This window comes from Crocodylus porosus, unplaced genomic scaffold, assembly GCF_001723895.1.
Source record: "Crocodylus porosus isolate Cpor-Errol unplaced genomic scaffold, CroPor_comp1, whole genome shotgun sequence".
Taxonomy (NCBI): domain Eukaryota; kingdom Metazoa; phylum Chordata; order Crocodylia; family Crocodylidae; genus Crocodylus; species Crocodylus porosus.
In genome coordinates, this window is record NW_017728948.1 from 64,410,833 (window position 1) to 64,426,468 (window position 15,636).

The 15,636-nt window shown below is 41.6% G+C and overlaps 1 protein-coding gene across 1 annotated transcript in view; it reads right to left on the reverse strand.

The window, feature by feature from the left end:
* Positions 1 to 1,437: 1,437 nt before the first annotated feature.
* The window catches only part of BANK1 (B-cell scaffold protein with ankyrin repeats 1), a 346,310-nt gene continuing 332,111 nt past the window's right edge, over positions 1,438 to 15,636 (reverse strand). The window contains exons 16-17 of the mRNA XM_019553351.1: positions 9,889 to 9,938; positions 1,438 to 1,884 (exon numbers count right to left, since the gene is read on the reverse strand). Of these exons, the coding sequence (XP_019408896.1) occupies positions 9,928 to 9,938 (11 nt within the window). The 3' untranslated portion in view covers positions 1,438 to 1,884; positions 9,889 to 9,927. The remainder of the gene's footprint in view (positions 1,885 to 9,888; positions 9,939 to 15,636) is intronic.

A 15,636-nucleotide genomic window follows, 5' to 3' on the forward strand; every position in this document is an offset into this window, starting at 1 on the left:
ACCCAGATCACAAATAGCTGTTAGCTAAAGCTGTGTGAACAGCAGGTAAAAAAGCGCCTAGCATATACTCCTCTGGACTGTGACTTGACTGGACTTGGCATTGGTGTTTTAACCTGAGTGCCCAGGGAGAAACACCCATGTTTGGATACTTGTGTATCAGCAATAGCATCTGCATATGAAGTGCTCCAGTTGGAGCTCTCAGTTGGGGATCAGAAACAACATCATGCAAATGCAGATATCACATTTAGGTGTGATTAGTTAATGTGCATTAATGCACATGTAGACGTGACCTGGCCCTAAGTTTAGTGCTGGGTCTGCCCTACCTGTCTGGGCTGCAGAGTTTTGGGACTAACTTCAGTGCCAAGTCCCTGCACATGTAGACATCTGCCAGAAATTGCTTAATGTGCTTTAGCTGAATGCACATTACATTTAGTCATGCTTAAATGCACATATAGACATGCCTTGTGTGACTTAATTGATCAAACCACATGGCCTGACTAGTAAATTCAGGATGTTAAACACTCAACAGGAGGCTTGCTATGAACAGTGTGCAAACAACCCACAGGACTAAGCCAAATGATATACATGATTGATTCTTAAATACTTTAATTTAAAAAATCAAAACCAAAAACAAAACAATTTCCCCCCCTCCCCTCTTAGAATATGCAAGATTTGAGGAAACTATTTCTCTGAAAATCCAGTAAATTAATTATTGGCAACAGCTAGTTGTGGTGTGGTGGAAGAGCTTCTAAGTTAATAGCGGCATGTTATGATGCCAGCTACTGTAAGCATTGCATATACAAAGTTGTGTATTTCTCTGGTGTGGATGAAACAGATCATTTCAGCAAGTCTTCAGCAATGCTCATTTAAATTCGAATGTATTGCTAAGTGTGTGCACACTTTGTATTATGGGTAAAATTCTGCTTGGTAACGTTTAATACTCCATAGGCATGTCTACACAAGATGCTTAAACAGCAGTAGCCTAATAACACTGAGCAATAGTGCATCACAGCACAGGCAGTGCTAATATACTACTGTGCAGTATTATTAGGCAACTGTGCAGTAGTGTCACTAAAAAGGTGTTTGCTGGCACTACTGCACAGTAACTGTAGTTACTGTACATTTAGTTAGTACTTCATTAATCAAATACTAAATTAAATGTGCAGTAACTACTGTGAATTAATGAATGTGTAGACATGCCCCATATGCTTTACTGGGGTTGCATCAGTGTAATAGAGGCTAAAGTTTGGTTCTTGGTTCTAGTTTACCCTGGGCACCCTATTAAACACGCATACACAAACATTAAACTTTCTTGTAAACATTACTTTTGTAATCATGACAATAGCTGGAGATAATTAGTGCTGATTTATATCTAGCCTTATATAGTTTGATAGCTGTTAGAAAGTGCCTCTCATTAGAATATCATTATTTTTTACCCTAGGAAAACAGGCAAGTTGCTGTAAACACTGGAAGTAAATTTTTTGTAAAAATGGTTTTAAATGGAAAATAAAACCTGAATCATCAGTTTTATAACTTCATATTCAGCTTTGTTAACATTACATCTCTAGCAGTTATGTAGAATATTTACACTAATGGTAAAGTCTTAAACAAAACAAAGTATGCTGCATCTTTATTTTTTCTTAATCATTCATTTAGAAGATCAACTGAGATAAACAAGAAGAGTGTAAAATCTAGCACTGACTTGATGAGAAACTTTATTAATGCTAGCTTTAGGGATGCTGGACTTTTTCAGGATGAAGATGTCGAAATTGTGGTCATGACAGCATAGCTGCTTTCTTAGATGCGTGCTGTGTATCAAACTGCAGTCGGGATGTAGATTGGAGACATGTGGAATGTTCTTAGGCAAGCAAATGAAGAACTGAGCTGCAGGAAATAATGGAAAATGCATAGTATTGAATAAACGGTGTGTTAGTGGGTTGGTATATAATCAAAAGCAGTATTTCTCAATATTTAGATAAAATATAAAGAGCAAAATTCTACTCCCTGCCTCACATGCTGACTCTTTTCTCTGCTAGTGTTTCTGCCTACAGGCAGATGGATGTGGAGGAATGACCACTGCATGTAGGAAGAGCTGAAGATAGCTGCTGGAGACAAAGTCTCCCTTGCTTTTGAAGATTTATTTTTGAATACAGCTTCACTCACTAGCATTTTGTTCATCCATATATTATGAGTCACACTCACTCTGCTACCTCTCAGGAAAAGTGCAACAAGAGAAAGTCAGTATAAAATAATAACAATGATGATCACACACCAAACTTGCAAAACAAACTGGCAGCAAAGGGCTAGTTTCTCAGCATGTGTAAATGGGAACATATCCATTAAGTTCATGGAGCTACATATATATCTCAGTTGAGGTTGTGGCCACAGACTTAGAGTGAAATGCTAGGGAGAATAGAATCATCTATCTGTGTTTCATCTATCGGTGTGAGCAGCCATAATGTTTTGCTCCTCTTGACTGTCTTTGTTTTCCCTGGGTAAACATTACATTTACCAGTATGTTCAAGGAAAGATCATTTCTTCTTCATTCTTCAATCATTTCTTCTTCTGCCTTTCAAAAACAAGATGTGCATCTTATTTGGGAGAGAGTTGTACATAAGAAAATACGGTATTAATCTGGTTACATTAATGAACTGATTTGCCAAAGTTAAAATACTGTTTAGGATTCTTCTGTTTGTGACCAACAGTGTATTTCAACACATTACCTGCATGCAGGACATGCACAGAAGATTTGAGACATGAGACACGAAACTCTGACTGCACAGTTATTACTGCACAGTCATTTAGTACTTGTATACACAAGTATTAAATGACTGCGCAGTAACTGGAGTCACTGTGCAGCAGCATCACTGAACAGCTTTTAGGTAATGCTGACTGTGCAGTAGCTTGCTACTGCTGCACAGTAGTGTTGCATCATGCTTTGTGCCACATGACGCTACTGCTCAGTAGTAACGAGCTACTGCGCAGTCAGTGTCTCATGTAGACTCGGCCAGTACAAACTTTATCCTTTGCAACTCTTCTGTCACTTCTGTTTTAAGGTCACAAACATAGGCTACTACATGCCAAAATCACATGGAATTATCCTTGTTTCCTATTTTTTACTGCAAAATGTTTTTAGCTTTGCCCTTTACCTGTTTGCAAATAGCTGTTAAATAAATACTAATGTTCTAGCAACTATAAAGCAGGTGAATTTTAATATTAATGCTACAGGCCAGGCTCCTGTAGCATTAATATTAAATAGCTTCCACTAACCTTCTATGAACTGGGAACAAAAGGAGATAAGAGAGTAGTTTACTACATTGCAAGTGAGCTCAGGCACTAGATGACATAGTCCTTTAAGTATTTGGGCCAGGTGGTGACTTGCCTTAATTCAGGAAATAGAATCATGTCACTGGAGATGGCATCAAGTTGTTTCAGCTCTTGAGTTGATGAATTTAGGACAGTGATTCGCAACCAGGGTTCAGTGGCACCCTGGGGTGCCTTGAAAGTCTTTTGAAGATACCACAGGTTGCTGCACAATGTTAGCATTACTAGGTGTGCAAACATGGTTTTCAGGATAAACCCAGAAATTTCAAATAGGAATCCATAGTGTTAAAAACATTTCTCCCCTGTTGCGGTCTTTCTGAGTTCTTTGCAACAGGAGAATTGCTCTATTATTTTTTTGTAGTCAAAAAGAGTGAAAATTAAGCAGGGTACATTACTATAATGAGGAATGCCTTGAGTTTAAAAAGGTTGAGAACCACTGGTCTAGGACAACATGTGTTGGATTTGTAAGCACTTATTTTGCTGCCAGTACAATATCTTCTGGATCTGTACAGGATATATCACCTGGATCATAACCTTGCATCTGCTTGACATGTCTGCAAAGCATCTTGTCATCTGGAGTCTTAGCCTTGTATGACACTGGTCTTGAAGCCTCAAGGACAGTTGCAGGCACCAACTGCACCTGACTGCATAGTTTCAGATGTACGCGGGATTGGTTTGTTTAAATGTCCACAAGATGGAGTCTTGGTATATAAAAAAACATATATATATAGCTATATCTATATTTACTACAACAGCATGTAACTCCATGTCCATACCTAGGTTAGGGTGAAGCCAATGCAAACAAGTCTTCAGCAAGAGATTCATCACTAGTTCTTCAGGGCTATGTATGGACATGGAGTTACATGCTGTTGTAGTAAATATAGATATAGCTATATATATATGGTTTTTTATACACCAAGCCTTTCTTCAAAAATTGCTATATTTCTTTAGGACATCTTGAATGGTGTCTGTTGCAATGCTGTACACTCCTGTTAACTTGAATCCTGTGCTATCTCATAGCCCAGGAAAAGGTAGGGAGTCCTCTTGCTCTCAAAAGGGCTTTATTCCAACTCCTAACACACATACAAAGATGGATGATGACTTCTTGTTGATGTCATCATGTCAGTCCTCAGGAAGGGAGTTTACTACTACAATATCCACTGGCTTAACCCACTCTTTACCTAGCAAGCCTGCTCACTGTCCTCTGGCAATTATGAGACAAGGGCCCACTTGATCCTCCCCACAATGGATGCTGACATTTTCCCTTCAAGGCAACTGTTTACTGCAGTTGGCAAATCTTGCTTCACATGGAACAACAGGACGACAATTTCAAGACATTTCATGACACACTGTATCGCAGATCATCTTTTCCTGTAGGGGGTGGTATTTCCACATTGTTAGTGGACCGGTAGCATAGACATCTATGGGTTCCACAGGATGAATTTCCATTCAGATCTTCAACAGTATTTGTGGCCAGAGCTGTACCCTGCCTCCTTCTAGATCACTTGAACTTCTGACATTAGCTTATATTTTACATTTTTCCCTTCTGGGCAAAACTGTATGGAGGGGAACAAACTATGGTACTTTGCAGTGTGAAACCGTGAGGTGTGGGACTGGTAGGTGTTTACAATCGGGAGGTTTGCAAATGTAGGAAGAAAGCCAATGCACTACAGAATAATGCTCCAAGCTCACAGATTTCAGTCAGTTTCATGAAACCAAAGTCCCCTTTGCATTATCACTGGCCTCCTGACAGAGCAGGAATGGCAGCACTACACTGGCTAGTCAGCTCTGATTTTTCACGAGTGAGTTCACAGAGCAAGGAATAGGTATAAACACTGCTTCAAACAACATTAACTATCAGCAACCTTAAGCATGTAAGATACTTGGATGCATCCTAACAATGCAGATCTCTAATCTTATCCTGTGCCTTCCACATTAAAAAAATGATAAGAACTTAGTAGACTTATGGTTGGGTCTTGTAGTGATAGAAGTTATATCATGATTTAGAGATGTTCCCTAGAAGGAGAATGAGGGAGCTGGGAATTGGGAGATTACACTTCAGAGAACGTCTAGCTACCTAGTTAGAGCCGGACCAAGTGTCTGTAGGTTTACCTACTGCTCCACAATAAAGTTCATTTTTTAGTTCTTCTCATTCACATATGCTTGTGTTCACTGAAACCAGTGATCACAGTCTTAGTAGCCTAGAAAATTAGGGCTTTTAACCTATATGCACCCAAAAGCTGCATGTCATTAGAATTAGAGTTGTTATTCTTGTCAGGGGAGAGGCAGTCGTAACACCATCAGAGAAGAGAAAAGATCTCAGTGTGACAAGAAATCCTGTCTCAGTAGGAAGATCCATGTTCTGGTAATGTCACTCTCCTGTCCCACCTCTGTTCACCTGCATCTCTCTCCTACTGGTGTTCTGTTCCGTCTGCAAATGGTCGGTCTTTCTTTCCTTTCCCTGTTCCTTTCCACATTTATATTCCCTTCTTTATGTGGCCTAACAGCAATGGTGGCAGTGCCAATGAAACTGACTGACAGCCCAACCTTAGATGTGCTTGAGTATTGTGCTTCAGTGAGCAGGATATCAGCCAGTGCCCTTCATGTTAATGGGAACCAAGACAAGATCAGCACGGTATTGAGAAAGAGAGCTCTTAATTTACCCTCTCCTTCACTGAAGGGGACTTGAATGCCCCAGTGAAGATTATTCTTGTAGACTTAAACTAGATAGTGTCACAATTTAGCATATAGTGGCACTGGTACTCTACACTCCACCATTCCTGTAAACTTAGAACAGTTTACTCTCTTAGCACTGCTAGCCACCTGTTGACTAAAACTGCATTTAGAGCTACTTCTCCTGAGACAAGACCCAATATTAGTTTCAGTAGGCAGTGAAAATCATAATGCATATTGCAGAATTCTCCAATGACAGAAAACTTTACTGATAAGAACTGAAAGATCAAATCTCAATGCCCCTGCCATGTAGTTTAGTTAAAAACTGAGAAAATACACGGCTGCATTTTTCTGCTTCTGAACACACACAGGTACCCCTGAAGCCTACAGGAGTTTTGGATGCTCGGCCCTCATAGAAATTGGGCTACAAATACATTGTTAAGGGCTGCACAGAAAGGCTTCTGCATTTCAGGGGAAGATGGTAGATTTCCTGACTCTCAGCCCTGTTCTTTGATGTCAGAACTATCTTTCTTTGCATAAAGCTATATAATACCATTGCCATGCTTAGGGGAATTATTCCTTTATGGGACTGGCAATAGGATGTAGCAACTTTCACATCTAGATAAGTGGTTCAAATGCACCATGTGTCTGAGAGTAAAACGAAGTTAACTAATGAAGTCTGAAATGAATTGGCACTCTTACTTCAGCTCTTGGTGGTTTCTATCTAGCACTCCTGGTTGCAGCCTCAACTGAAGGGGCAAGGACTGAATTGACACGAAAACAATGATTACAATAAAATGTAATTAAAATAAAGCCCTTTGGGCACAATACGCAACAGTCTGGGACTTTATCAGTGCCCAAAGAAAGGAGGTTTGCCATTAGCTAAAACCATTGGTAAATTTAGCTGTTCCTGGAAGAATCATTATCAACTACATATAATCAATCCTCTTGCAACTTAAATGACAAATTGCCAAATGAGTCAGTCTGATAGTGTTTCCTTTTAAACAGTCTCCTGGTACATACACTTTACATTTTATCACAATGATCTCTGTATTAACCAGTTATTATGCTGGATGTCAAATTAAATGGTATTGAATGGAAAAAGAAAGCAAATAATTTCAGTTGATAACTTTCCAGTGACCTCTTCAATGTCTCATTGCCCAAGGATGTGGAGCCACATGTTAAAATAATGCTGTCTAAATGCATATTGTCTTACGGAAGGGGAATGCTAAGCTTAAGTCTTTAGGTAAGTCCTACATATCCCATATAGTCTGGCTCTTCTAGGGACCATTGTCTCAGTCTCGGGTACAGGATAGAAACTTTTAACAATTTTCCCAGTTTTTTGTTCTAACTTTCTTTGCCCCCATCTAAAGTTGGGAGTGGTTGTGTACCTCCCACCTCTCTCAGACACAAGCAAAACAACAATAGGTCTTGAAACCTGGGCTATCTACAGTCAATTGTCTGCTTTGCTGTAAATATGCAATATTACATAGGCCTAAATTAACCCTTTTATACTATACATAGATATAAGGGAGCTATAGTAAAAGTACAGAGATCTTCCACCAAGATGCACAGATTCATAGATTCACATATGTTCTTCATAGTGCCTGTAAAGGACTTTTGGTTTGGATTGTTCCTTGGGTTCCACCATCTTTTGATGGCAAATGCAAACAGTGAGCACCTACAACAGGATACAGAGGTACAAGAACCTGATATTACTGTTTTCCCACTAGAGGTACAAACACCTTTTGTACATGTGCAGGGCTAGTTAAAGGTGGGATGAGTCCAAAACATCTGAAAATGCTCTGCCAATGCTTTCTCCAGACAGCTTTCATCACTTATGGAATGCTAGGTATAGTATAAATTTGCCCTCGTGGACCTCAAAATGGAATGTAACTTTGTATTTAGACTGCCACAGAAACCATGTATTTTGGGTTCTGAATAACAGATGAGTATGATTATTTAATCTCTAAAATACTGGCATGAACTCAGTGGCTCACTCTATCAATGGTGGCTCTAGGTACAGTGGGCACATGCATACCCACACTCATGTATGTGTCCCCTCCTAAATTAACAGCAGTTAATTCTGAGGGTGCATCTACATGTGCAATTAATGCAAAGCAATACCATTCTGGTGCATACTGCACCAGAGTTTATTTCTCCCAGGCATTGTGTTTACATGTGCACCTGGGACTGTAGCACGTTGAGCCGGGTCAGAGAAGTCCTGACTGGCAGGAGGCCCCAGGAGTCAGCCTGCCAGCCCAAACATGCTTCAACCTAGCTCAATGTGCTCTGGAGGGGCTTGCTGGGGCATGAGGGTGCTTCAGTGCAGGGCTGGCTGGCTGGCAGCACCCACACTAAAGCACCCTTGTGCCCATCAGCCCCATGAGCATCTACACGTGTGCTGTGCTGGAGTAAATAACCCCACTGTAGGGTGGTTATATGTCTCAGTAACCTATGACAGGGTTGGTTTACTCTATCCTAATAGTTTTGCACATGTAGATGCTGACAGTTTACTGAGGAGTTAATCAGGGACCTCAGTGGTAAATGTCTCATGAAGATATGTCCTGAAGCTTTTAGTGCCTCAGGAGCCCCATTGGTAGAGCCTCCATTGTGCCACTTATTCTATAGAACCATATCTCCCACCTGATCAAGATTTCTAGATACTCCATTGCAGGTTGTACAACTCAAATCCTATTATAAAAATGCAAACGTTGTCATTTAGCCTAGAAAAAATCTCAAAAGACAGTGGAGTTTTGTTTCTACTATGTTAGTTATAAGTAGCTGATTATGCTGTAAATGATTATGCTGTTGCAAAAACTAAACACCATTCATGAAACTTTCTTGTTACTTGCTTGTATATCTATACTCCATTCAGTATGTGTGGCAATACTGAAGACTTGTAATATCAGAAGTAGACCTCATAGGCCGTGTGTAAACAAAACGAGGGGCATGTGTGCACAACACTTTAAAATGGGTTAAATGCTTTTGCACTGCCTTAATAGTGTTGGTGTTTGCATGTGTTAGTGGTGCTGTAGCAACATCAGTGGCGCAATGCACCTTAGATGACTTGGGGTGCAGTTTTCTGCCCTGTAGCCATGGAGCAAAGCACTGGGCTCCATGCAGATCAGGGGCTCTGCAGGAAGCCTATGCAGGCAGTTTGGGAAGGCAGACTCTGAGCTGAGTGTCGGAGAGTGGGTACTGCTTGGGGGCGCTGCTGCAGAAGGAAGCACCAGCCCCCTCCTCAGCCCAGGGACCACTCTTCCCACTGGCAGTTTGCCCTCCTCTCCCCTCCCTACCACCAGACAGGCAGGTAAGTTTGGGTGTGTGCATGACATGGGGGTTTAAAGGGCCCTAAATTGAAGCAGTATTTTTAAAAACGCACCGCTTCAATTTAGGGCCTCCGTTTCAGCTGTACATGTCCGTATTTTTTTATGTTGATGGATGACATCTGTATACAGCATAGGATTTTATTTAATTTCTCTATGATAGTATGTGTATGATCAGTGCATATGACTCTATTTTTCCAAAGATTCCCATCTCATTTTGAAGGTGTAGTTTACTTTTACCTACAAGAGCACCAATCTGTACACCTAACTTTCTAATAGCTCTTGCAAATCAGTTTCAAACTGCACAAAAATGTGCTTTTGCACTACTGAGTATAGGTTGAAGACTGGCTAAAAATCTGGCTAAAAATCAAGCTATAATGTATATCAGAAATGAGAATGTATCATAGCCCTATGTCCATCTTTATAAACATGAAATGTGGCACTGACACCAGAACTGTGACAAAGGTAGCATTTCCTTTCTGTTGTTATAAGTATGCATTTGTGTCAGGAAATACTTCATTAAGCACTCTTTTTAAAACGAATAATGTATTTATGCTCTTACCTCAATTAATTAGGCATCTGTCCCTTTTCTGTTGGGGTTCTATTTGGAGACTAAAAAAATGAATGCATGCAACATAAGTTAGAACAGCATGGAATAGTTAGGCTTCTTTCAAATCTAATAATTTTACAAATGGCATAACTAGAGTGAGATTATCTTGATAAAAATATTTAAATCCTTTTTTTCTAGTTTTTTTTCTTTTTACAATCTTCTTTCTGTGTTTCTGTCAGCTGCTTAAGTAATGCTTTCTTTTCAAGTGTGAAATATAGCAAATGTCATGGGAAGGGAAGGAATTGTGGAGCTTCTACAAAAAATGGACTGTTTTTTCTTGGGGGAGGGTCAGTGCAAAGGGATATCATCCTTGGTGCTGACTGCACAAAATTTTTGGCTACCTCACTGCGGGGAAGTGAGATTCACACTTTGAAATATTTGACACTAAATAACAAATGAGTAAATGAGTAAAGGGTCTGAAATCCTATAAATGGTTCCAAATTTCATAACCTACATTCTTGTCTCTGTCTCTGACTGCTCAAATGTAAACAATATGAAATGGTCAATCGAAAAAAATAGAGTTGTTTTCATAGCTCAGGCCCATCTCTAGTAGGCCTCTACTAGATCTTCGAAATTTTACTAAAAACATATTCTTTCCTATCAGAGGGGAGTCAACTGACTAACGAGTGTGTGAGCTTTCTGAGATGCTTGCCAGCAAAGAGATAAAAACAAGGTGCTGATGAGAAATGAAGGGCTCAGGAATGGCAGCCAGGTAATTGGGATAGTGCACCTAATCAATAAGTGAACAGTATATGAAAGTAACTCAGGACTATTCTAAATGCTTTTTGGATGAGGCTGAGAAAGCAATTTGGTCTTTGGCGGGTGGTTAGGGCAAAGTTAATTAAAGCAGATCCATTTTATTGCTAAAGTAGACAGCACAATTTGGGGGAAAAAATAGTCCCCATATCTCAGATTGCTTTACTACAGTAGGTGAACTGGCCTCATTTGATACCTTGTAGGACTGGGAATGTACTAAAACAGTTATAACAATAAGAGTATAGAATGTTTAATATAGCAACATATGGTAAAGACTGGCTGCCTTGTGACTCTGAAAAGCTCATTTCTTTTCAGAGCAATGAACTTTGATTTTTAATATTTTTTAAGAACTCCAGTACTAGCTGATGTCATAACAAACTTATGGTTGTTAGATGACCTGTTTAAAATGAGATAGTGACTTCAGTCCAGCTCCAGTAAGAAAAAACTTGAAGGAAAAGAAAAATCAAAATTGGCTCGGGGCACGGAGCCATGGGAAGATGTGGGGGGGATGTGGGCACGTTAGAAGGAAGGAATAGGCTATAATCAGACCTAGACAGGTTACAGGGGTGGGCAGACAAGAATAGGATGGGATTCAACACTGACAAGTGCAAGGTGATGCAGCTGGGGAAGAAGAACCAGCACCATACCTACAGGCTGGGGAGCTCCCTTCTCATCAGTGCAGAGGCAGAAAAGGATCTTGGAGTCATCATTGATGCCAAGATGAACATGGGCTGGCAGTGTGGGGATGCAGTCAGGAAGGCCAACTACACCTTGTCATGCATCCACAGATGCATCTCGAGCAGGTCCAAGGAGGTGATCCTCCTCCTCTATGCAGCACTGGTCAGGTCACAGCTGGAGTACTGCGTTCAGTTCTGGGCGCTGCACTTCAAGAGGGATGTGGACAATGTGGAGAGGGTCCAAAGGAGGGCCACTTGCATGATCCCTACGGGACCTGAACCTGTTCAGCCTCCAAAAGAGAAGGCTGAGGGGGGATTTAAGGCCTGTTACAAACTAGTCAGAGGGGATTGGCAGGCACTGGGGAGTCCCTGTTTCCCCAAGCACTACCAGGAGTGACTAGAAATAACAGTCACAAGCTGATTGAAGGTAAATTCAGATTAGACATCAGAAGGCACTACTTCACTGTCAGGGCAGCTAGGATCTGGAACCAACTTCCAAGAAAAGTGGTGCTGGTTCCTACCCTGGGGGTCTGGGGTCATTTGACCCTAGTACTCTTTCCTGCCATGGCAGAGGGTTGGACTTGATGATCTGCTCAGGTCCCTTCTGACCCTACCAACTATGAAACTATGAAAATTACCAATGACTGCCATCCACCTAGTCAGTAAATTGAATGGATCATTTACCATTTTCTTCCCAGGTGTGGCTTCCATAGAACATTTTATACATATGTTTCATAGATTTCATAGACGTTAGGGATGGAAGGGACCTCAAAGATCATCAGGTCCAGCCCCCTGCCCTGGGGACAGGAAGTCAGCTAGGGTTAAAGGATCCCAGCAAGATAAGCATCCAAGTGTTTGCTGCATAAGCCCAGAGTAGGTGTCTGCACCACTTCTGGAGGGAGTCTATTCCAGGTCTTGGGGGCTTGGACAGTAAAGACATTTTTTCTTATGTCCAGCCTAAAACAGTCTTGGAGGAGTTTATGACCATTGGTCCTTGTTTTTCCTTGGGGAGTTCTGGTGAACAGAAATTTTCCCAGGTCCTGATATACACCTTTTATGTACTTATAAGCAACCACCAGGTTCCCCCTAAGCCTGCGCTTTTCCAGGAGGGCACCACTATGATAGGAGAGCTAGGGACAGATGTTCAAAAAGCCTGAGCTTGAATTGATTCAATCTTTGCAGATTAGTCTAGCCTGCAAAGCCTGAACCTATTTGGAGGTGAATAGACAGTCCGTTTTAATTCCAGAAATGCTGGCACATGCCTGTTGTGGCACAGGCTAGAAACCAGGGGGTGCTAGAGCAGCCCTCCCTCCCCTTTCATAGTGCTGAACTGAGGGGGGGCATGTGGCCAGGTCCTGGCAGGACACTCTAATTAGGGAGGGGTTTAAACCCCTCTCCCTCCCGGCCTGCAACATTTCAGACTTCCCCTCCCTCCCCTCAGCTTGCTGCTCAAGGGGTGGGAGTATTACCAAACCCCAGCCCTGGGCTAGCACTCTGAGGCAAAGGGGTGTGTGTGCAGTGCATGCATCGGCTGATGCATTTTCAATCTTCCTCTCCTTCTCTGCAAACCTGTCAGGGCTGCAAACCAGCAGGGGGGCTGATAAAACCACAGCATTTATCAGCTCATCAGCAAAACAAAAGCCTCTCTCATTAGTTCAAGCTCTTCTTAAACAGCAGTTCCAAAGTGGGACATTACCAGCTGACCTGTTGATTAGCTCCAAAAAGCCCTAAGTGGACACTGTTCTGTCTGCCTTTGTCCTGTCTGCTTTTGTCCTGTCCCAGTGAAATTGGAGACATGCAAACAAACACATCTCAGCATTAGCTAACATACCACTTTCCTAGGGTCCGTGGGGCTGGGGTCTGTGCTGTGGGAGATGAGAAGGCGGAAGGGGGGAAATCCCTGCTTGAGCAGTGAGCAGTGAGGAAAACCAAGTGGATCCTTGCCCCAAGAATAAGCTCCCTCTGCTGCCCTTCTCCTCTCCTACTCCGAATACAGGGAGCACTGTCAGAGGGCATTGCTATGGGAACCTAATGGTAGGCACCCAAACTGCAGCTAGATTCCCTTCCCACCTTGAACCAATAGGGAACTTCTATTTGGTCTAGAATAACATAACTCAAAATGCTTTGAAAAAATCATTCTGAGTTACAGCTGGGAGCTGCATTTCTGTCTGCACCCCAGGTGACACCGTATGCACAGACAGAAATGACACTGTTGCCTGACCTGGCCCCTGAAAGTGCTCTACAGCTGTGACCAAACACAAGCGCAAGACTGAGAGCTTTAAAAGGGCCCAATCCTGCAACAACCTGAACCCGCATTGCATGAGGTTTCAGATGAAGATGCTCCAAAATGGGGCACCCTCAGTAACTTCTGTCTGCGTGTGCCAGAAGCAGGGCTGAGCTGATGCAGCTCAGCTTGCTCTCAGTGGTCTTCAAAATAGGAGAGGGGGAAGGGAGCAGAAGGAGTTCAGTCTGGGATTTTTTCAGATGGCACTGGAGGGAGGGGTGGGGGGGATTGGAGCCTCCCCGCCCAAGGCTTCAATCCACCCACCCAACCAGTGCCAGCTGGGTAACAGCCAGAATGAGTTTCCTCTGCTCCCTTTCCCCCCTCCCATTCTAAAAACAGCACCGGGGCTAGGAGAGGGGGTGGGCATTGCTAGGGGAGAGAGGCTGCAGATTTACAGCTGCTCTAAACAGCAACTCGATCTCCCACCCCTGGGACCCAACAGTGATTGTCTGTTGGGCCTGGGGGATCGTTGTAACTCATGGCACTTTCTGCTCTTCTGTCTGTGCCTCCTGTTGCTCTGGCCAGGTTCTGAAAATCCCTGGCTCAGTTGCCTATTTCTCCCAAAGACTGGACTTCACACACTGAGCTTAGAAATAAAAATTACACAGCCCTTCTTCAGTGTATGTAACATAACAATGAGTGAAGAAACACTCAAGACTCATTTAAGGATCCAAGGCCTCAGGCTGCAATACTCAAGAAAGTGGCGTCTAAATACCTTGAAAAGTCTAGGTTTTGAGTGTCTAAGTCACTTTTGAAAATAGGATGCTGCATTTTTCTTTACAGCAACAAAATATGACAATTTCCATGCATTAATGACCGTCACATGAACTTTACCACTGAAATAGTGTTGCCCTTATTTGATGCTTGTATGAATGAACATGTAAAGGTATTAAGTAACTGGAATTAACCCATTTTTTCTTTAAAAAATTAGCGAGAAAGCCCCCCCCCCTTTTTTACGAAGTGCAATTTTTTTTCATTAAGTCCTATTGTAATGGCCACAACACTGAAAGCAGTATAAAACTGAGTTTCACTGCTAACAGTAATGCATCTTCCAGTGAGTACACTGGGAGCAAAGATTCAACCCAATATCAGGAAACTCCAAATTATGTTTCAGTATTTAAAGCAAAATTCAACTCCCTCTATTCCCCAATTAAAAACAATACTCCTTATTGACCAAATATTTCCTTCAACATGGTCTCCTGAATGGGGCACCCAAATCTGAAAGTGCAAACATGACAATGGGAGAAATAGAAAGCTCATTTTTAAACTGAAATATGGAAACACTAATATTCTAATGATTTTGAACGTATTAAACAAATATGGGACCTATGATAAAACAAATACACACCAGACTATTATAGGGCATGTTGTACAACATATCTCTCAAATGAAGACTGTCTAGTCTGCTTTCTTTAGAAACTACAGAAACAGAAGAAATGCTAATCCAAAGAGAGGATTGGAGTGATATAAAAGAGTATAACAGGATATGCATATCTTAAGGCTCAGGGGGTCCATTCTGATCATGTAATGTGGCAACCTAAATAATACAGGCTACAAAATTTCACTTAAGATGTCAAAAATTCTGTTGATTTTTTGGTGCAAGTATGGTTCATTAACTGGACCCTGACAAGAGGGAACAGGAGAACTTTAGAGGGAGACCCTAAAGGGAGACCAAACACAAAAATGAAGTTTAACATGAAGTCTATATCATGTAACTCCTTGTTGAATTAAAAAAAAACAAACCCTAGGAAGGAAGTGATTTTTGGATGCTAACATGGAGTTTGTATGGTTTGTTTTAAAGGGTGTCAGGGACTCAATCTGTTCACAGGGCCCAATGCTCTCAGCTCCTGTTAAGACTCAAATTTTAGGACTCAGTTTTGAATCCTTTAGGCTCAGAATTGAATCCCCTGGATTCAACCACCTTTCCTCTTAAGTTGAAAGAAGGAAAAAGACAAATTCATGGACACTAGATCTATAAATAGC